At 41.3% G+C, this 23,691-nt stretch overlaps 1 protein-coding gene across 4 annotated transcripts in view; it reads right to left on the reverse strand.

Moving 5' to 3' along the window:
• Positions 1–23,691, reverse strand: part of IQGAP2 (IQ motif containing GTPase activating protein 2) — a 219,248-nt gene that overhangs the window by 25,363 nt on the left and 170,194 nt on the right. For all 4 annotated transcript variants that reach the window (XM_053299875.1, XM_053299877.1, XM_053299876.1 and 1 more), the window contains 10 exons: positions 23,232–23,393; positions 19,058–19,200; positions 16,959–17,129; positions 15,720–15,803; positions 12,445–12,516; positions 11,406–11,475; positions 11,042–11,250; positions 4,371–4,520; positions 2,055–2,218; positions 1,318–1,542 (listed from right to left, as the gene is read on the reverse strand). In XM_053299875.1, coding sequence (XP_053155850.1) covers positions 1,318–1,542; positions 2,055–2,218; positions 4,371–4,520; positions 11,042–11,250; positions 11,406–11,475; positions 12,445–12,516; positions 15,720–15,803; positions 16,959–17,129; positions 19,058–19,200; positions 23,232–23,393 — 1,450 coding nt within the window. The remainder of the gene's footprint in view (positions 1–1,317; positions 1,543–2,054; positions 2,219–4,370; positions 4,521–11,041; positions 11,251–11,405; positions 11,476–12,444; positions 12,517–15,719; positions 15,804–16,958; positions 17,130–19,057; positions 19,201–23,231; positions 23,394–23,691) is intronic.

Genomic DNA, 23,691 nt, shown 5'->3' on the forward strand with positions numbered 1-23,691 from the left:
AACAGTCAACAACTAAAATTAATTACTTGGTCAATGTCTGTTATATTAACCCCCCCCCCGCAAAGCAGTACATGGGGCTTTCATGCATTTATTGGGATTTCCAAGGTTTCCCCCTTATGTTGAAGGGCCCAACTCCAAGATCCAAATCACACCTTAGCTCAATAGTATGGGAGTACTACCCTATACCTTTTCCGCACACTACTCCAGTAATGCGTTCATTTCAGAACCACAGGGATTTATTTATTTCACATTTCTATTCCATTCTTCCTCCAAGGAGCCCAGTACATGGATATGTTTATCCTCACAACAGCCTTAAGAGGTAAGTTGGGCTGAGAGATATGTGACTGGCACAGAATCACCCAGTGAGTTTCATGGCTGAAAGGAGATTTGAACTCAGGTCTCCCCAGTCCTAGTCCAACACTCTAATCACTACACCACACTGGCTCATGACATGGTTTTCCCACTTGAACAGTTCTCAATCATGGTCTTCTCAATTAACAGTCATTAGCCCTGTCCATGTGATTTTAAGATGCACACATTTCCACAGCAGAGAAGCATCTCCCATGTCATCAAGATAAAACATGAAATAGGCTTGCAAGTTACATGATTTCCCAGAGCAACATCTGCTACAGCACACATAACTGCAGTTCAGAAGAAAAAAGTTGTAAGCACTTGGATGTACATGTGAGGGTGTTTGGATCCTAGCCTAAATATTTATAATTAATTTCTTCCAAGGAAGAACCAAATATTTCAAGTCATTTGCCAGCAGAGTTTTGCTTACAACGACGATACATGGTACTTTCCCCATAAACCAATCTACTTTTAGAGCAATATTTCCATAGTTTCTACCAGATACAACTACTTCCTGTGCTCACATACACCAATGTGAGAGCCAGCGTGGTGTAGTGGTTAGAGTGCTGGACTGGAGCCCCGAGTGCTGGACTGGAGCCCCGAGTTCAAATCCCCATTCAGCCATGAAACTAGCTGGGTGACTCTGGGCCAGTCACTTCTCTCTCAACCTAACCTACTTTACAGGGTTGTTGTGAAAGAGAAACTCAAGTATGTAGTACACTGCTCTGGGCTCCTGGGAGGAAGAGCGGGATATAAATGTAACAACAACAACAACAACAACAACAGCCTCAAGCTAGTCAATAGATTTATTGAGCCCTATACCTATAAATTCCAGTGTGTTCCATGGAATAATTCCATATGACAATGACAATATTAATCCAAAAGAAAAAAGAGAGATGGCTCTCTCCAAAGGAAGCCTGCAGAGGCTGAAAAATTAAGTACAGTTTTTCTATGCTGCACCCTTACCTGGCCTCTCCAGTTTGCATTTCTAATTGGTTTACCCATGCTTTGTACACTTCCATAGGACTTGTGTTGATGACTAGGGATTTGTCATCTATTATTTCCTTCACCACTGGGGCCAACAGCTGACGCAGAGTGTTCTGCCCTCGAGCACCTCGATTAAAGCTAACCACCATCTTGATGACAGTAGGATTTCCAGTGACAATATCTTGAATCTGGTCTACTTTGGAACTGCAATAAAAATAATCAGTACTTGCATTCTAATCGAAAACTTCAAGCCTATTTTCATGAATTTTTGAACATACAGTGAGCATACTGATTTTTAAACAGATCTTCCCACAAGGAATCTCCCCCCACCCACTTTAAAAATGTCATAAATTTTCTTAAATAACTTAAAAGTTATTTGCAGTACTATTTTGTTAAATGCAAAAACATTTAACAAAATGAAATGAAATGAAAATAAGAATGTTTCTGAAATAGAAATATGGTTTGCGTATAAGCCATTCCAGTTAGGATTTATAGCTTGATCTTGCAAGTTTCGTTAGTTAATATAATACAAGCATCCTATGTTTGAGAATGGGGTGCAACTATCCAGCGATGCCTCCCATGAAAAACCAACCATATCCATAAGAGAGAAACTAAAGTAATTTTTTTAAGATCAGCTATTTTATTTGAGCAGATGAAACACTGTTCTAATACAGTTGTACTAAACATGGAGCCTTTGGTTCATTTAATATACACACTTTATTTCTTCTTCTAAGGCAGTTTTAAACAGCTTCAGAAGCAAGTATTCTTCTCGCTGATTAGAAGCATAGTTGTACAGTGTGAAGATAACTGTATCCATAAACTTGGTGGATTTATTCTGGGGCATCTGGAAGATCAGCTTTGCCAGGTAAGTTGGATTAGTCTATGAAAAGAATAATGATTGAAAGACCACATTAATAAAACTGGCAAGGTTTCCTACTGTTCACTTTATTAGCAAGAACTTAAAAGGCCCTTAATGCACTTCTGATTTATAAATCAGCACTAATTCAATGACTGAAAACTCTCTTACAGAAATTCATGAGTACTACAGTAAAGAACACATACCAAAGGAATCCAGTGTCAAAATTCCTGTCATATATTGTGTCCAAGATAATGCAAAATCCCTCCAGTTTATCATAAATATCTATATTCTGTGTGTATGCATGCATACAAATACAGTCACCCCTTGCCAACCATGGTTTTAGTTTTGAATATATGCGAATAGGAAATTGTGACAGGTCTTGCCAACCATGACCTGTGTATCCATGTTTGGCAAGGGTTTTTAAAATTGATTTTGGAGGGGTTTCAGCAGTTCAATCTGCTCATTCCTCTTGGTGACCCTTGCTAACCCTTGCTGAATTTGCTGTCCCTTGCCAATTTAAGATGCCTTTGAGTGATTGGGTGGGAGGGTGTTAAATAATGTCCAGAACTTTGATCTGCTCATTCTTCTTGGCGACTCTTGGTGATATTACAGGATTTTTGGTGATTTTTAGCAAAAAAAAATTGCTATCCCCCCCCCCCCCGCCGCTTTTAGGTCTTTTTGCGGTCATGGTTCCTCATACCCCATTTCCCATCTATATATATAATTCTCCTGGGTGTGTCTTAGAATGTGCATCCCAGCGCCCAGCTGATTGGCTGGGCGGCGGATGGGCCTGATTGGCTGAGGCGCACCCAGGAGGATTGGTCGCCACGGCAGCGGCAGGCCCAGGAGGCGGTGGGAGAAAGGGGGGGCAGAAGTGGTGGTGGGGAGGAGAGGTGGCTAGGCCTGGAATTGGAGATTGGAGCAGAAGGTGGGGAGGAAGAGGTAACCGCCAGCCCCAAAGAGTGCACAGATGCTCTGTGCGGGGTTGGCTAGTAGACTTTAATGCTTCGCCAGCCACAAATTTGCCAATGGTCAGGTTTTACTCCAGAATGGAACCCTAGTGGTTGGCGAGGGATGACTGTATATACTCATGCATACAAAAACCCTTTGCAGACAATGCAATAGCAAAAATGTTTACAAGTTCAGTTGCAGTTAATACACAATGTGAATTAAGTTTAATATCACACTAAATTCACATTGTAAATAATTATAGCAATATCAAAAGTTCACTTATGCATGAATGCTGACTTTTTCAAAGGCATCAAACTCAAATGGATGGGAGTCCCAAACTCCCCTCACCATACAAATATGTAGGGACCTCTCATAATTTTGCACCAAGAAGTCTGTTAATATTGATGGAACTTCTAAAACTAACCCTTGGTACCCTTCCACTTCATGCCAATCCATTCACAAACCTTGGGCCTGAGCACAAACTACCACTCTCATCTCCCCACAAGCCAAGTTATTTTCTTATGTGCTACTGCTTGAGCTCCAAAATCCTCTCACATGCCAAAACAGTTGCCCTCCCCAGTCCTGCCAGACTCAACATCCTTGTCATAGAAAACAACTTTTCTTTTCAACAAAAAGCTCTCTTTCCCCTTGGCTGCAAATGCCGACTAATTGCAGATTCCACATTCCTTGACACCAACACTCCTAATTTAAACTGAAGTTATGGAATAGGTTGATGCTGTGGCATACAATAACAGCCACTGACAGATCAGCCCCTTTGCTAAAGCCATCATTTCTCAACTCTGAAGAGGATTCAATCATTAGTGTGCAGTGTGGCCACACTGGAGACTGAATAGAGCCTGATAAAGTTCCAAACTCATATTGAGTAGCCCGGCGCAAATAAAAATAAAAAGTTAGTCATTTTACAAGCAAAACAAGGATTTTTGTCTGTGCAGTAAATCAATTCATTCACAGTCACTGCATTTACAGCCCAACTTTGGACTAAAAAAAACCTAGATGGCTTCCATATCATTGTAACCATATCAGTTGCAAGTCAACTGGAATTGAAGACATTAACCCGCACTGGTTTAATTTATATTTGAGGTCAGAAAAGTCAATGCTCTCCCTGCCCATCACATGTTAAGGTAATAAGAATTCATGCTGTCCAGGTAGGAAACGTACTGTGAAATTGTTTAATACAAAATCTCAATTAGACTCAACTCACTTGGAGAAGATAAAACAAATGTTGATAGGCCTCCAACTTTTTTCTCCTCTCTTTGCTCAAACCCTTGATGCCCTGCTTGTCCCCAGTGACCATCTCTTCCACCTGATTTTTGCTTTTTTTATTCAGCTTCTTGCTGTGCAACACTACATCCTGTAAGCAAAATGGATACTGGTGTTAAGGCAAGTTACGTTCCATGAGCATCCTAAAAAATGCTGCTAGAAATCATACGTTTGGAGCAATTATAGCTTTTTGCCGCAGCCAGACGTTTAGACATCTTAAATCAGTTTAACTTGGTATTATAAAATGGTATACCATGGTTCTTAGCATCTTGTTATTCCATTTAAGAAAAATTATGAAAAGTTAAGTATCAGGAAATGGGTCAAAGCATGGAGCCCAAGTGAAGACCAGGGTTTCCTGTTACAGAGATTCTCAGAGGCTGTTGATGGTGGAGAAAACAAGTTTACTGGTTCCATATGAGAGAAGAGGCACAATTTGACTGGGAGCAAGGAGGGAGAGGAAAAGGCACTGATAAACACAATTCAGGATATTTCAATTTTATGAAATCTTCTCTTTAAGATGGTAGAACAAAGATAAGTGCTTTCATTTCAAACATTTACTCCCCACAGTGGTCCAACGTAATTTAAATATAAACACACTTTGAAGAAAACTTCAGATACTCACTTAGTAAAACTTAGGAAAATACCAAAATATATTAAAGCTAGTTTCATTAACTTAGGTGAAACTTGCTCAAAACACTTCAAAATTAATTTAGGCTACCCATTAAGTATAAATCTTTATAAGTTTTGACCGTGAGCGAAGCATTAGAATGTAATTTCACTTATTTCAAATACCCCACCCACCCACCCAAATCAGGGCTTTTTCCAAAGAAAATTCAGAACTGCACATGGTATTTATTTATTTAACACACTTCTATACCACCCAAAACTCACATCTCTGGGCAGTTTACAACAAGCAAACAAAAAGTTAAAACATTAGTTAAAATAAATGACAAAAAACAAACTTAAAACAATAGTTAAAACAAAATAAATGACATAGTAAAAGTTAAAACATTACAACAATTTAAATTTAAAAACATTTTAAAATGATGTTAAAAGTGTTAAAACAATATGTAATTAAAAGCCTGGGTGAATAGGTGAGTCTTTAAAGACTTTTAAAAAGTTGTCAGAGATGGGGAGGCAGGGAGCGTGTTCCAACGCTCTGGGGCAGCAGCGGAGAAGGCCCGCCCCCGAGTAGCCACCAAACGAGCCAGTGGCAACTGCAGATGGAACTCTCCTGATTATCTCAATGGGCAGTGGGGTTCATAATGAAGAAGACCGCTGTCTTAAATACCCAGGGCCCAAGCCATTTAGGGATTTATAGGTTATAACCAGCACCTTGTATTTTGCCTGGAAACCTATCGGCAGCCAGTGTAGATCTTTCAATACAGGAGTAATATGGTCTCTCCAAAATGACCCAGAGACCAAACTGGCTTCCGCATTCTGAACCAGCTATAGTTTCTGGACTACACACAACGGCAACCCCACATAGAGCACATTGCAATAATCCAGTCTGGGGGTTACCAGCAGATACATTTACTTTAATGCCTTGATATTTATGGTTTCCATATCCGTAGTACAACTGTGGAACGGAACCCCCACGAATATCGAGGTCCTCCTGTATTTATAGGTGAGGATTCTGGGAGAAGTAGTGGGAAGCATCTTTATCAAGGGGAGGATAAATCAGCAACAGTTGTTCAAGGACTGGGTTCTGGAGGAGTCTGGCTGCTCACTTTACTTCTTTATCAGTTATATTTTATATCATGTAACCTTAATGCACATTCTGCATGGCTTGAATTCTTGAGCTGCACAAATGCTATTTTGGAATTGGTTTTTGGTTTTTGCAATTGCACATTTTGTGTCTGGTTACAAATCTGGAAAAAGTCCTATCCCCTGGTAAGGCATACAGAGACAGAACATACACATCTTAGTGATCCTGTTAGGAGTCCTCCTACTGAGGATCCCGATTGTCTCACAGTTCCAGTCCATCATGTTCCCGGGCACCTCAAATTCACCCTGATCATGCCCCTGTTATAGGCCAAGCTCCCTCCTAGCTGGTACAAGTTAGGAATATAACATACAAAGTTACAGAATGTGCATACTGTAAATTTCTCTGTTAATGGGACAGATTTTTTTCATGTCCAGGGAGCAATGTTGTATGCAACCATGTGCTGATCTTTGTTCCACCCCAGATACTAAATGTTTATTGGCTCAAACAAGCCCAAGATACGCCCTGTGTAATTTTCTAAGCATGTCAATTTTACAAACAGCCAAGTTTCCTAAAAATATTTATCAAAGCCTTTTGTTGGGGGTCTTCTGTCTGTCTAACAGTTAGCAGAACGTATGCTCCTTAGATTTTATGTGTCATCTTCTGCCCCATCCAACCCCAGCACAGCAGTTTTCTAGGGGTTGCTGCTGGTGTCTTATGTTTCTTTTTAGGGTTTGGGGGCTTTGGGGACAGGGCATTATCTTAATTTTTTTCTTTGCAAACCTCTTTGAGGACTTTTGTTGAAAAGCAGTATATAAATATTCACAGTAGTAGTAAGCACTGTTCTCTCTAAGGTGCGTATGTGTACACACCAACCCTCAGGCCGCTGTGCAGCAGTTTCTGGTGGGCATGCGGTCTCTGCACCGCCACGGCCGCCCAACTGCCCAGCACCCCATTTCACCCTCTCCCTGGCTGGGTCGCTGCCACCGCCGCCTCCTCCCTCCCTCCCCAGCTGGGCCCCCTTCTCCTCCAGTTATGGCTGCAGATCTTGTGAGACTTCTGTTGAGATCTGCAGATGGAGCCAGAGAAGGATGGAGGGAGGAGGAGGCAGTGCCCCTGCCCCGGTAGCCCAAGAAACCAGAGGTTGTGGAGCCTGGGCGCAGGCGGAGGTAAACCTTTTTTTTTGCATAGAGTGCTGTAGAGTCTTATGTTCCCCTTTGGTTTGGCTGTGTGTGTCATCTTACAGTGAGTCTATGCTTCCTTCTGTCTGAAGCAGAACTTTTATTTCTTGCTGCCCTGGAATAGGGGATTCCTTTTGCTTGGAAAGTCAGCCAGTCCTCTTCTTTGCCTGGTTTGTGAGGTCTGTAAAAGACCTTCTCTTCTGCCAGGCTTTTAGGATGGATTTTCAGTGACTGGCTTACTTTTTATTGATTTTGCTGCTGGCACTTCTAGCATTCATGTTTTAAGTTTTAATTTTGTAACTTGTTTAATATCTTAATTGAAAATGTATATTTACATTGCTTTACAGATTTTACTGAAAAACCATTAATATAGATGAATATTTAAAAGTGGGTGTTAAGACAATGGACAGTTCTTGGAAGAAATTAAAAGAACATATTGTATCTTGGTAGTTTTCTCTCAGAGAATATCTCCAACTTGATGGAAGATAACTTTATTCCAGTAATCAGAAAGTTGGAGATGGATACAAATTGCTGGTTTAATCTATATATATTATTGCCAGGAGGAATTGTGGTCATCAAAATGAAGGTTGTGCTGAGTCTGCTATTTATCTTATTTTTCCAATCTCTGTTACTCAGGAAAGTTTAAATAAAATATAATTGGAAATCAATACAGTTATTTGGAACTACAAGGCATCCCTGTGAAGGCCAGGGTATTGCAACAGGGAGCAGAGGTGCACCTAGGTAATTTTGGATCCTGGACCTAACCTAAAGGCCTTTGGAGGCTCGCCCCCTTGCAAATTAAGCATTATCATGCTGGGCTGGGCGACCACACCACCCGGGACAGACTAAATAGGATTTGGGTCCCCCAGGGGCTCTGGAGGCCCTGGATTTCGGCCCTGAAGTCCAGGGGTAAGAGCGCCTCTGACAGGGAGGACCACTGGGTCATTGTACTATTATATATGTGGCCTTTACACAACGGTCGACTGATTTTGAAGAGCATCCATCATGGATAGCTGAGCAAGCATCACTAAGAGACTGGAGGTGGGGGCCTGCAGAGGTAATGTTTTTGTGCATTCATTATTTCATGGGTGTGTGTGTGTGTGTGTGTGTGTGTGTGTGTGTGTGTGAGAGAGAGAGAGAGAGAGAGAGAGAGAGAGAGAGAGAGAGAGTATGTGTTATGTGCACACACTGCCATGATACCGCTGCCCAGAACGAAAACTCTTTCCACTCACTGGTGATAAAAATTAGAGGGAGCACTGGTAGTAGGGGGACTTTATTTCTGACTACCTTTTGCTATGGATAGTCTATAGCAGGGATTCTCAACGTTGGGTCAGATGTTTTTGGACTTCAACTCCCAAGCTGCGTGCATGTTCCTTATGGAGGATTGTAACCCCATCCCACACAGGAAGACCTAACTGATCCCTCAAATTCTGAACCCTCACAATGAGCACCTCCATCTTGCTTGGATTCAGTTTCAGTTTGTTATCCCTCATCCAGCCCATTACTGCTATAGGCAGGCATTTAGGAAATGAATGCCACTTCCTGGTGGTGGTGGTGGTGGTGACAAGGCGAATTAGATTTGGGTGTCGTCAGTATACTGATAACACCCTGCACCAAATCTCCTGATGAACTCACCCAGTGGTTTCATGTAGATATTAAAAAGCATTGGTGACAGAATGGAGCCCTGAGGGACTCCATATAACAGCTCTTGTTTTGAGGAGTAATTGTCACCAAGCTCCACTATCTGGAAACTACCCAAGAGATAGGAGCAGAACCACTGCAAAGCAGTGCCCCCTATCTCCAGCTCCCCCAGGCAATCCAGAAGGATACCATAATTTCCATCAGCTTCGGCTGATTCAACAGCTGTGTCAATTCCTTGAAGAGAATGACCTCAAACAGTGGGGCATCAGCTGGCAACCTCCAGGCTTGACTAATGTAATGTGATCTATGTGGGGCTGCCTTTGTACATAGTTCGGGAACTTTTAGTTAGTTCAAAATATGGCAGCCATACTGGTCTCTGAGAGACCATAGTATGCCTGTTTTGGAACAGTTGCACTGGCTGCCGATATTTTATTATTTATTTATTATTCTATTTGTTCAGTTTCTATATCGCCCTTCTAAAATGGCTCAGGGCAGTTTACAATTAAAACAAAACAATTAAAATCAATTAACAGTTAAAACAGAGATTATAAAACACCATAAAACAACAATTAAACAATCAGAACAGTTGAAAAAGCCTGAAAAACCAGGTTACAACATTAAAACCATTTACAACCATTTAAAAAACCTGGAAGGCCAGGCCAAACAGATAGGTTTTGAGGGCTCTCCTGAAGGCCAATAAAAAATTCAAATTATGGATTTCTGCAAGGAGTGGATTCCACAGCCCAGGAGCATCTACAGAGAAGGCCCGCCTCTGAGTCGCTACTAGAAATACCGGTGGTAACTCGAGACGGACCACTTCAGATAACGTTAAGTGCAGATATGCAGCCAGTGCATATGTTTCTGGGCAAAATACAAAGTGCTGGTTATTACCTTTAAAGCCCTGAACGGCTTAGGACCAGGTTACCTTAGAGAGCGCTTTGTTAGGGTCGTCTGAGGAGGTCTGCCTCCGGTTACCACCAGTATGTCTGGTAGTGAGAGGCAGGCCTTCTCTATAGCTGCCCCTGGGCTGAGGAATACACTCCGGTCAGAAATCTGTAGCTTGAGTTCACTGTTTGGCTTGGCCTTCCAGGGTTTTAAAACTGTTTTTAATGTTTAAATTGTTAATGGTTTTAAAATGTTTTAAAAATTGTTTTGTATTGATTGTTTTTAAAATGATTGATGCGGGTTTTGTTTTTGCTGCTGTGCACTGCCCAGAGCCGTTTGGATGGGATGGTATATAAATGTAATAAACAAATAAATCTATTTATTTTATTCTATTTTTACATTTCTATCCCACTCTTCCTCCAAGGAGCCCAGAGCGGTCTACTACATACTTCTCCTCACAACAATCCTGTGAAGTAGGTTAGGCTGAGAGAAAAGTGACTGGCCCAGAGTCAACCAGCAAGTATCATGGCTGAATGGGGATTTGAACTCGGGTCTCCCCGGTCCTAGTCTAGCACTCTAACCCCTACACCACACTGGCTCCATACTACATACATACTACATAAGAGCATTATTGCCCTGTATGTTGTGGCAGTGTCCTCTTTCCCACCCAGCCTGCAAGTTGCATTAAAAAAACCTATGCTGGCCTTGGGCCAAAATAAATACATACATTAAAAAACAAAAATTTCAAGGTCTCCCCCCGCCTCAAAAAAAACCCCATTACCTTGGGTTTTTTTTACATCTTTATATTCTTGCAAATTCAGTTGTTTAAAATTGGATCCTTTAGAGACAGAGTGGGGAGTGGATAAAGAATTATGCAGGATGGGAATATGTTAAGTTGGGTGTTGAAATGTTTTTGCTAATGCATATTTGCATGAATATACATTTATGTTATTACATTCTTGTGAGTTCAGTTGTTGTTTGTGCCCTCAAGAACCCACGTGTGCTATGGGGTGTGTGTGTGTGTGTGTGTGTGTGTGTGTAGGGGAATGATGCTTAACTTCTGGGGGTGGGCAGCTCAAAAGGCCTTTAGGTCCAGGCTCCAAAATTACCTAGGTGCACCACTGTATTCACTACTTAGCAAGATGGGCCAATGGTCCGACTCAATATAAGGCAGTTTCCAACTTTACCAAGTTAACTCACCTGCAAAGTTATTCTGTTTTTAACCAGCAATCCTATCTTGATATCCATCAGGTTCAGATCTTTCTCGAGCTGTTGACTAGATCGGATATTTGTGACCACCTCTTCTCTTAATCTTGTTACTTCTAGCTCTTCTTGGAAGTCTAAATCACTCTGATCCATGAGGTAAACAAATTTGCGCAAGACATTCAAAGGTGGATTTTCGGAACCAGCTACAGAAAAGAAGAACTTGTAAATTAAAGGCAGTTTAATAAAGTAAAACTCCTAAGAACAATTACACCACCAGTGCTGGTGTTTGTAAAATCATCATTTTTAAAAGTTACTTTATTCACTATTTATGGTTCAGAAGATACTATTCAGCACTTACTCAATGTTCTGTAATCCTCTCTAGCCTTGTTTGCTTTAAGAAAGGCTTGAATTTTTACAATTTCTTCATTCTGAAAGAGACCCAAATTATGCATTTTTAGACATCATCATTCAGAAAACAATTAGTCTCATAGTTATTAATTATCATCTACCTGACTATAATTCAAACACCCCCTCCTACAAAGATAAAGAGGAACATCTAATCATACAATTTGCTATCTTCTAGTAGCACTATTTTTCTCTAGCCAGACTCAAAATAGCAGGATCCCAGGGGTGTAGCGAGCTTCCCGGGGCTGGAGGACAAAATGCAGGAAGGGGGCCCCCCATCAATGCCCCAAGCCACACACTCTGCATCTGATGTCAGATGCAAGGGGGCAGGGAAACCTACCTAACCCCCCACAAGCTCCACATTGCCCCACATCTCTCCATCATAAGCGGCACCACTCACACAGAAGCCCCCCTGCCACCACAGGGCCCCCTCTTAGTTTTTTTTTTTTAAGATAGCTTGCTGTGCCGCTGCTCCTGCCTCCTTGGGGGCCTCCAAGTTGTGTGGGGGGCCACCCCGCCACTATTTATCATCTTCACTGCAGGGGGTAGGGGATGAGCCAAGCGAAGCAGGCCACACACACACACACACACACCATGGCGGCAGTGGCAGACACTGTGGCTGGTGGGCCTCTCCAGCCTTCACAGTTTGAGTTTGGACGTTGCATGCCCATCACATACTCAAGCTGCGCAGGTGTGTAGGAGAGGCCGACCAGCAGCAGCGCCCGCCGCTGACGCCATGTGGGGGTGGCCTGCTCCGCTCGGCTCACCCCTCACCTCCCCCCAGTGGTGAAGTTGAGAAATATTCGCAGGGTGGCAGGCAGTGCTGCCCCCCAGACTACTGGGAGGCCCCCCAGGAGGCAGGAGGCTTCTACTTGTGGGCACCTTGTGGGCCCCCTGACCCTCCGGGCCCAGGGACCTTTGCCCCCACTTTTCCAATGGATGCTACGCCTATGGATTTACCAATTAGGGAACAAAAGCAGGAAAACCCTTACATGATCTTTAAAGTACTGTAGCCGCTTCTTGTACACTCTTCTAGCTAACCACATTTTGATCCATGATTGAATCTGAAAGTCAAAACAAAAAGAGAGAGATATTTAAAGTAAACTATGAACAGATTTAATTTTTATTCTGCTTTTAAAAACTTGTGTGTTTAGATATTAGGTGGTCACAAATCACACACTGCCACATCAGGTTTTTGGTGCATTTTATGTAGGATTGTTAACACACATCTAAGGTTAAGCTAAATGAAACATTACTGCACTGAAACCTGTGCCATAGGGATAGAGCTGTTTCCATTTAATCAGAACTTTGTGCAGTTTCCTTTGATTTCCATTCTGCTGCCTTACACTAAAAATTCCTGGATATCCCCCCCCCCAAACACCAAAACAAATTTCCATTTTAATGCATATTTTCCATGTATTTCCTATTCAAACAGCTGGTACAAATAATACATTGCAAATTACACATTACAATATTCTTTCCCGCTCAAATATATAGAATACATGGAATCTGTAGACATGTCTGTGTTTTATAAAATCTGACCTGCTAGGGGAGGGAAAGGGTCCAGAACCACACATTCCATTGCAAATTTTAGCGAGAGGGATTGAGTAACATCTCTAATAGTTGCAGGGCAAATTATCCTGCTTCAACTCACCAGGCTGCAAAAAGATGCTTGGGCAGAAATCTTCAACAAGTGCAATTACCACACTTTCCCCCCAGGTTGCGGGGGGGGGGGGGGTAATGAGGTTTTCAGGGTAGTTCTTGAGCCTTCCAATAATGTCCATAGTAAGAAGCAAAAGAGCACTATTTCATTGCAGTTGCAATGAAGCATGCTCTAATTAGCGCTGTCTAGCTTTTGCCGTGTCATCACTGACCTCTGCTCACGTGTTTGATTAGGACACCACAAAGGCTGTGCAAGCCTCATACACAGTATCTGTTGCAAGTGCAGGACTGCCTGAGGCTGTAATACTGTCCAGAGCCCTCATTCCCTCCATATTTTAGGTTTTCTAACCGCCTTAAGTGGCACAGCACAGAAATGCTTGACTAACAGGCAGAAGGTTGCTGGTTCAAATCCCAACTGGTATGTTTTCCAGACGATACAGGAAGATGCTAAAAGGCATCATCTCTTACTGTACAGGAGGAAACAATGGCAAACCCCTCCTGTATTCTACCAAAAGAAAACCACAGGGCCGGGAGTTGAAATTTACTTGATGACACACTTTACCTTTACTTGAACAAGGACTGCAGCTATACTGTATGTGTGTGCATGCATAGTACAACAGCCAGTGTGGTGTAGTGGTCAGAGTGGTGGACTTGGACCAGGGAGACCAGAGTTCAAATCCCCATTCAGCCATGTAACTCATAGGGTTGATGAGAGGATAAACAACCACTGCTCTGCACTCCTTTGAGGAAGAGCAGGATATAAATGTAAAAATAAAATACATGATGATCAGTAGCCAAATACAAACAGAGGGCTGCAAACTACCTTCTGACTGGTCAGCAGAACCAGCTTTTCAAAGAAATTGATCTGCACTGAACTAGGAAGGGGATAGAAACTGGAAGCTACAACCAGAAATTCAGAAGGAGAGCTTAGTGTTCAGCTAGAACACAGAGCAACTTGTGTTTGGGGCGGCATAAAAAAAAAAGTTAAATAAATAAATAAACAAATAATCAATCAATCAATCAATCAATTTACAGATCCAACCATAATATAGGGTTCTATTTATTATCTATTTGATATTTTCAGGCCACCTAAACATGTCTCAAGGTGGTTTACAAAAATTAAAATGCAATAATTAAAAAAACTGATTGAAAATACAAAAAAACCCTGAAACAATATAAACATTTTTTTAAACTTCTTAAAAGTTAACCAAAAAAGCCTGGTTAAACAGGTGCATTTTGAGCATTTTTCTAAAGGCTGCCAGATATGTTGAAGCTCTTATTTTAACAGAGCAAATGTCCCAAAGTCTTAGAGTGGCCTTAGAGAAGGCTCAACCCTGAGTCACCACCAGAGGTACGGGTGGCAACTCTAGGTGGACTTCTCCAAGGCGCTTTCCCGATTACACGCTACAACAGTTTCACCACATTATCTGCTAAGTGTGCTTCCATACTGCCTGTGTTTTGACGGTGCAGTCCCTATGTTGTCAGCAAGGTGCCATTCACATATCCATTGCCTTCCTTTGAGTTTTATCTTTGCATTTCAGTGCTATAATGTTGCATGTGCGTTGCAAAAAATAGCTGCATCTTCCCATTTTAGGAAAGCTGCTCCACCGTTTCAAAAAAGGAAAGGAGGGAAAGCCTCTCCCTCCTTCCTCTCTCATTCTCTTCTCCCTCACCACCCCACAGCAACTCCCCAGCTTTGCCAGAAATCTACCTCCCGAATTTGCTAGCTTTGTTTGGGAATTGTTTTGCCCCTCACCTCTCTCTCATTCCCTCTTTCACCCCCACCTCTTTCTAGTTCTCTTCTCCCCTCATCACCCCACCACAACTCCTCCAGCAAGCCCCAAAGGAAATTCTCTTCTCCCCACCCCCGCCACTCCCCAGCTTTACAATCTTCCTCCCTGATTTGCCCCTCATGTGGGGGTTGGGGAGGTGCCCCAGAGGACTGTTGGTGCGGGGGGGGGGGGAAGAGAAGGAAAGCCATCAGTCAACTACCCCCTTCTCTGGCTTTCTCTGGGAGGAAGTGGTGTTAAATCCCACGGCTTCAAAACGTCAGGATAAAAGCTGTGGGATTTTACACCACTTCACCCCAGTCTGGAAAGAGCCCAAATGATCTTAATAAGCAGTAGGGCTCATCGTGTTCTCTTAAGAACACATATAGAGCACATACATGCACAGATACACATTAATCCAATGCACTGAACAATATGTTGCTAGTTGACCCCAAAGTGCAACATTCAGAGTTATTTAGTCAAGGATACCCACAGAGTCTATGGCCAAGATGAATCAAGGTCTTGCAGATCCAAATCCCTTTAAAAATAACTATGCACTGACATGCAATTGCTCAGGGCAATATTCATGGTCTGTCTGATTTGACCACCACCATATACCCCTCCCTGGGTCATAAAGCTACATCTCTCTGATTATAGTTCTTCCACCTGTACCACATTTTGGAGTTTCCATATTGTACAAGGCACCAGTGAGCAGGAAAAACATATCATTTCAAAAACAGTAATGCAACGCTTCAAATGCTTCAAGTCACCCTTGAAGGGTGGATATAGATCTATACATCTATAAAATAAAATAAAAACCAGAATAAAGTATGTACCTTGATAACAGAAGAAATATTTCTTTGAAACATCTCACATCTCTCAGAGTAAATTTTCCGTTGCTTGTATCCCTTCCAGGTTGCCTGTTTCATTTTTTAAGAGAGAAGACTAGTATTAAGATTATGATTCTGAATGTTCTGTAACAAGCACAAGGCTCTTTTCCACATCATCACAGACTTCTGATGGGCCATAGCTCAGCAGTAGAATACTTGTTTTGCATGCAGAAGGACCCAGGTCCAATCAGTCTAAATAAGGTTGGGAAAATCCCTGTCTGAAATTTTGTCAGTGTAGACAAAATTGAACTAGATGGACCAATCTAAGGTAGTTTCTTGATGTTCTTGGCAAAAACCTTCTGTCTGAAGAATCAATTTCCCAACAACACACATCTTAGTCTTCATTCAAGCTATTGTATCATCGGATTCAAAACTGACAGAAGCTTTTCTTCAGTAGTTTCCCAAGAGTTTGGAATGAGCTTTTGGAAGAGGCATGTCCAGAGGTGCTCTTACCTCAGGACTTCAGGGCCAAAGTCCAGGGCCTCCACAGCCCCTGCCCCAATCCTCTATAGTCTATCCTGGGTTGTGTGGTCACCCGGCTGAGCACAATGGTGCTTAATTTGTGGGGAGGGGGGGCTCTCCAAAGGCCTTTAGGTCCAGGCTCCAAAATTACCTAGGTGCACCTCTGGGCACATCCTCAATCTTTTGGATGTAGTACAAAGCTAAGTTTATGCAAGTTCTGCCTTGCACAATTTTCTTATTTACTGTTCTCAACCCTACCATTCAAAAGTGGCCCACCCGTAAAAATACCTGTAAGCAGGGCAGCACAATGCATTTTTCATGCATTGGAAATGCAATCTTGACCATTTATAAGCTGTCACACAAGGCACAGTACAGAAAGCATGTTGGGCTGCCAGGACTATATGGGCAGAGGCAACAACAGTGATTCCAGGAAGCCCACTAAACTAGCTACTGGCAATGCTATCTCCACCCACCATTATCCCGACTAAATTCATTATGAAGATCATGTCAATTGCACAGTAATTAATTCCAAATGTATGCGTCGTTATAAAACAATTTCTGTTTGTGCAAAGTGAGGCCATTAGGGTAGCTTTTTCCTCCTCACAACCAATTCAATAAAACCATACTTTTATGTACTACATGCTTCTAAACTTATTAAGTATAATTAGGTTATTTTGCTCCAACAGCCAGAGGCAATGATGGCTCTTCAGTGGACAACAGTACCTGTATTTTTATGACTGATGGCTCATGACTTTGGATGTATGCTTTTCTTTCCTTGTATTTTTTTCTCACTAGGAATCCCCTTGCTTGAGCTTGCAGTTGAATTATCAGGCCCTCATTTGCAAACCACAGCTGTTCTCTGTTGTAATCTGATGTAATTTGGCCAACAATATTCTAAGAAAGAAAGATCATATTAAGGGTCAGACATAATATGTTGCCAAGCCAAAGTCAAAATGATTTCACCACCTAAATTGCAATCTGACTTCCAGCCAAGCCTAAAGCCCTCCCTAAAATGTTTTCAATTAATTTTAACATTTCTGTAGAAACAAAAAATGATGTTTCACTCTTGACCATCAAAACTGCAACAAATAGGTGGATTCCATAAGGGTGGTTTTTTTTAATAAGATCAGGCTCTTATTTTTAAAATGCTCCCAGGTCACTTCAACAGTACACCCTACAATTCCATTCTTCTCCAGAGTATAAAATGCCTTTTTCACTTTTGGCATCTGAGAAAAGTAGTTTTTCTTTTTTCTTTTTTTTAAAAAGCAAGCCATGAAAAGCCAGACTAACAAGCTGGTTCGTGTAATAAACTGTCTCTGTTTTGGAAGAGATCAATTACTTCAGGGCATAATTAATTTTCCTATAATTTAGCATGGTTACTTTCTTGTAAAAAACTTCCTTGCCTTACAAATAAGTTTACAAAAAAGAAGAAAGTTCTCTAGTCAACTGTAGTGTATTAGTCCCACCAAACCTCGCTTATTGCGGACCCGGCATCTGCGGTTTCGCATATCCACAGTCAGATAATTGCCACCCGACCTTGGTATAAACAATAAAATAAAGTCTTAAAGGGTTAAGACTCACATTTTCATGGGACAAGGATGGGTGGAAATGACTTCCGAGGTAATTTCTGCCCACCATTTTGAGGGCAGCAGCCATTTTGTGGCTCTTTTTGGGGGGGGGGAGGTTTTAAAATCCACAATTGGGGGGGACCACAATTTTGGGCTTTGAGGGGGTATTGCTGGACAGCTGGAGATACACAGAGCATGGTAGGGCACTCCTCCCTTCTCCCCCACTTTCAGTCCTTTTTGTCCCATTTTTCTTAACCTCAGGAGCCTAACCAGTGCCCTAATGCCCCGTTATCCATGGTTTCGCTACCCCCCACCCCATGGAACGGAACCCCCATTGATAACAGAGTTCTCCTGTAGTCTAAAATGACCAGCTCATCTCCAGCAAATAAAATCTTCATTGCCCAAAAGTATTTTTAAATTTGCCCTATACAGACAAACAATGTTTTGCAAGCGTCAAATGTATATTCTGATCCCAGGGTAAAGTGACTCAACAAAAAAAAGAAAAAAGGAGGAACTGAAGATAGCAATACGTGGAACACTTCTTTACACAGTGGTAATAATCCAAAAACATTCTTACTGCTAACATACTGCTCATTGCAACAGATGTTTGTGCAAGATTCCCTCCATGCATGCTATACTGGAATAAGCAGAGGATGCTCAACAGTAATGTTTTTGCTAGATTGCATTCTAATTTCCCCGTGGATGTTCACTTAAGAATGTATTCCATGTTGCCATTTGCAAATTAAAGAGAAATATAATATGAGACAGCTGTCTCAGCTATTAGAAATTATTGTCCAGATCTAAAATACTAATGACAAAAAGAATATTTAAAGTATTATATATTTAAATATTTAAAAAACCACAACAGTTCTTTTCTGAGGCCCAAGCTCCCCTTTTGGAAGGGGAGTGAGATCACCACCTCCACCCAAGATTCTACTGAAAATCTCCACCCAACTTCAAATCTAGGTGACAATTTGGGTGAAGATCCTCTGTGGCATCTCAGGCCAAGGTGGATAACTTCGTGCAGCAATGGCAGCTTCAGATGATATGTGAGTGTATGCTTCCTAGGAACTTCCAGATCACTCCTACTTATGGGTGATCGTCAAGCTGAAGTTTTTATTTAAAAAGGAGAAAAAAAGACTTTATTTGCTGCTAAGTTTCAGCTTTTCACCCCAATTTAACCATATTCTTGATACTTAATGGCAACATTTAAACCCACCCCCCACCCCCAGCCACTGTTTCAACAATCCCTACCTGGATCTCTTCACCAGTGAGCCATGATGATTTGGGTATGATTCCTTCAGGTGGTACACAAGTGTGTTCTTCAGTCTCCACATTAAAGTAATAGTTATATTTGCCTTGCATTAAAAGTTCAATCCATGGACCTTCAGCAGGATCTAAAAAGTATTTAACAGATATAATTGTTATTGTTTCCATATTGGCCAAGTGGCATAATCATGTTTCTACCTTCCCCTTTACAATTCTTCAAACACCATGACAACAATCCATTTGGGATGGTGTGAAGAAAAACACATAGTGTTGGTTGATCCATAGATAAACATGCCAAGCAGCAATTTCACTTAGATTTGTTAATAATTAATAACCAGTAGTCCAAAAGCAGGTCCAAAGAATGGACTACAGGAAAACTTCAGGGAGTGCAGTATCAGGAGTCATTAGCTTTTGCCACAACAAGAATCTTGAGAGTGGGAGCCAGTCCTTCCTAAATGACCTCTCCTATAATGTCTTGACTGAATTAGGAGACTAAGTATGCAGCAATGTTGGTAGCTTTATAACCCATCTCCTGTACTTATTATTAGTAGGAATAAAGGCCAATGGCATTTTTAATAAAGTTGTTTCTTAAGTTCCTTTCCCAGCACATTATTTCCTAGGTTCCCATCCTACTCCCCTTTTCTGAACATATGACTGCCTAAAAAAGACCATCTTCTCCTTATGTTCCTGTGCACTGCATCATCAGAGGACTTGCTCCAAGTACCTTTTGCTAGAGGTACAGTGGACATCTACTAGGCACAGGGCCCTTTCAGTGGTGGTGCTGACTTTCCCTGTGGAGATTAAGTGTGCCAACACATTGTTCATCTTCAGGGCACTTCAGAGAACCTTACTGACTTGAAAAATCTATTTCCTACTGCTAGTGAAATTATTTTACTTGTTCTTTTGCTAGCTTTAAATGCTGCAAGTTATGGGAGGCTGCTATAGTATATTGTTAATTTTGTGTAATTTAATAATGTTTTATTGATATGTTGTGAACTGCTTTGGATCTGTTAAGAAAGGTTGGATAACAGGGTTAAAAAAATGAAGCTGCCTTATAGTCAGACAATTGGTCCATCACTGACTGTCAAGAGTAGGTTTTCAGATAGTGGTCTATCCCACACAAAGATTGCACCTAGGATCTTTCTGAAGCAGAGCATCTACTTTAACCTTTAGTCCTATTTGATCTGAATGCTTTACAAGAGTGTTAGGGCTGTTGCATATGAACAGTCATTACATTAAGGCTAAACTGACCTGCAGCCTCCACAGAACAAACAATCCAGCCACAAGATAGCCTCCCTACTTACACACGACCCAGAGGGGGAAGTTTGAGGTGGTATACAAATTTGAAAAAACAAACAAACTAAACTAACTTTGGAGTCTCAGTGCTAATTTTCACTGTCTGAGAAGAGTAGAGGTTTGCTTATGGAAGTCTTACTAAAACAGCTTTAGACTTCCCACATACAACTAAAACAAAATAAAGAACTGGGTGCCAAACTCGCTCTCACCCTAGATGTGGTGCAAAGTAGATATGATCTTTGGAAGAAGGATAACATCAAGACATTGAGATTTTCCCCCTGAGCTACTTTTGGAAGGGCGGTATATAAATCAAATCAAATAAATAAATATTATACGCCACAGTAGTCACACACTTACCTACACACAATTAGTAATCACACACTTGCCTATATTATGACCAATTTGGATAGTGAGGTAAGACAAGGATGCAGGTCTATATTTTTTCTTGGTACAAAGCAAGAGCAGAATGAAGCTTTTGCATCATAGCTGCAGCTTACACTTCTCTTGGGGTCATACCTCTCACACAGTTTGGACCAGGACCTGATAAGGCAGATCTTTTAACATGTAATTTATGCCTGAGTGGGCATCTGTGCAACTACACTTATGGGTTCTGTGTCTGTGTAGTACCTTGATTCAGAACATTCTAGAGCATCACTTCGTATTTTTGGCATGAACCATACCATGTATTGACAGCTATTCTGCCAATGTAGAAGTGGTTAGTGCTTCCCTTCCCTTGGATCTGGGTGAGCACCAAATCCATACAAGTTGATTATAAAGGGTTGCAGTGGAGGAGGAGGTAGGGCTGTATGACTGCACTGATGACCATTCAAAATACTACCAGTTACAGGTAAGAAACCTGGCTTTTCTTCTTTGCGCTCTCTATGGACTCATACTGATGAAAGAGTAGCAAGCTGACTTACCAGGATGGAGGATACAGCCACCTTTCAAGATAACCAAGTTCAAAAACCAGTCACTCAAAACTGTGCCCATTTAGGACTGATTATCAAGAGTATAATGTCTAATATAGTTTGATGGCTATGATCAGGTGGTATCTCCACAAACATTTAACCCCCATAAATGCTGTGGACATAACTACTGCTTGAACTGAATGACCAGATATGTCCTTTGGTACTGGATTTTTTCTGCCACCTTAAGTGGCACAGCAGGGAAATACTTGACTAACAAGCCGGTTCGAATCCCTGCTGGTATGTTTCCCAGACTATGGGAAAGACCTATATTGGCCAGCAGCAATACAGGAAGATGCTGAAAGGCATCATCTCATACTGCATGGGAGAAGGCAATGGTAAACCCCTCCTGTATTCTACCAAAGAAAACCACAGGGCTCTGTGGGTGCCAGGAGTTGAAACTGACTCAATGGCACACTTTACTTTAGTGGTTCTTTAGCCAGTTCATAGCACAGTTTGATCTTTGAAGAGATCAATTTGAACAAGCACTGTGTTCAAAGTGGAAGTTCCTTTCATGAGTCCACATTACACACAAACAGGAAAGTAATCTTCTGAAGGGAAGATGTTCTTTGCATATAGAATAAGAGTATGTTTTAACATTGAAGGAATGTTATACTCATTCTGTGACCAAGGCAATGGGGAAAACTGGCAAGCAAATATCCTGGGTAAGATTAAAATTCAGGACAGCCTCGCTTAGGCAAGAACTTGAAATTCAGTCAAAGAACTACTCTGTTTTGTGAAAGATAAGGAATGAAGTGCTGGATCAGAATGCTTACACAATGCATCAAAGTAACAGCAGCTAGACATGTTGCTTTAAAGAAACGTAAACGCAAGTCACTAGTAGCCATCTGTTCAAGTGGTTTACTCATTAGCTGAGTCAGGATCAATGGCAAGTCTCATGCTGGTACCACTGTGGGTGTAGGCAAGTATAAGTATAAAATACAACTTTAAAATGATATAATTAAATTAAAGTAGATTCCAGTCAACAGCTCTGTCACAGACCCTCTCTCTCACTCAGTCTACATATGGAATCCCCTCAGCCCAATCATTATGGTGCTTTTGCTGCCTCTACTACATTCAATACAAAATCTCCAGTATAACTTTATACCTCATTTTGTCAGAACAGCCGACTTGACTGGTTGTTCTGATGGAATGTTCCAGGCATGTGCATTCCATTCTGAGCTCAGAACATAAATGCCGTTCCATACACATCCCTACTAAGTGTTTGTGAACACAAGATGAGTGGCAATGAAATGTAGTATTATTGCCCTTCACCAATTACTCAAGAAGTTTCATAGGAAGCAAAACTAATCACTATGTAGAAACAGGATGCTAGGCTTGATGAATCATTGGTTTGACTCAATAATATAATTTCTATGTTATTTAAATGATCAGTTCCATTATTCCATCATGGAAATCATTGTTATATTCTTTGTATACCATGAACACACACCTCCTCCTCATAAAGTACTTTAGGCCAAAACAGAAACAGCTGTGGGACTCTGGAATGAAGGCATTTTGGAATACTAAGCATCTTTGGGATGCAGTTTTTCAAAACAAACTCAAAGGAGAGTAACTCCCAAGACAGCAGTAGTTCATGCAGAAATTGCTCTTGTTTGCAGCTGACATCAGTAAACCAAACAAATCTTCCACTCTCTGTGCCTCTTGGGTTTTATTAGCAACAGATAAACATTGCCCCCTAAATTATCCAGGAAGACCTCTTAGAAATAGTTCAAGTGCTGCTATTAGACTCGTTCACATTTCAGAATATATGCACCCAATATTTATGTAATTCACATAAGCATAGGCTATCAAGAGAGAAGACAAACCACTTGTAAAAGACACAAAATGGTTATAAATATGTCCATTCTGCTATATTGATCAGACTAAGATATCACCTTTGGTTTTTAAACTCTTGGCTTCCAATAGGCTATCGTAGTAGGTTTCAGCACACTCCGGGACAGCTCTCAAATTGAAGTTTGGAGGTTGTAAAATGGCTACAGTCTGTGAAGAATCGCCTTTTTCCAAACACTGGTTTATCATTGTTATCCCAATGGCCACTAGAGGATAGAATTAAGCTGAACATTAGCAATTATGCATTTCAAACAATGGGTTACAGATACAGTACTCTTTTACAACAAAGCAAGCAATCACCTATATCAGAGAGATAATAGGATTAAAACACATACAAAAAACTTAATATGGCTGAGATACATATTCCTTGTTTCTTACCTCCAGCTTGACGCCAGCCCATATTGCTACCTTTCTCAAGATGGCAGCACCATTTAAGTGGTAAGAGAAATGGTTCCACCCCCAGCCCCATTAAAGCCTTCCTTATGACACAAACACACATCTTTT

Source organism: Hemicordylus capensis, chromosome 2, assembly GCF_027244095.1.
Source record: "Hemicordylus capensis ecotype Gifberg chromosome 2, rHemCap1.1.pri, whole genome shotgun sequence".
Taxonomy (NCBI): Eukaryota; Metazoa; Chordata; class Lepidosauria; order Squamata; family Cordylidae; genus Hemicordylus; species Hemicordylus capensis.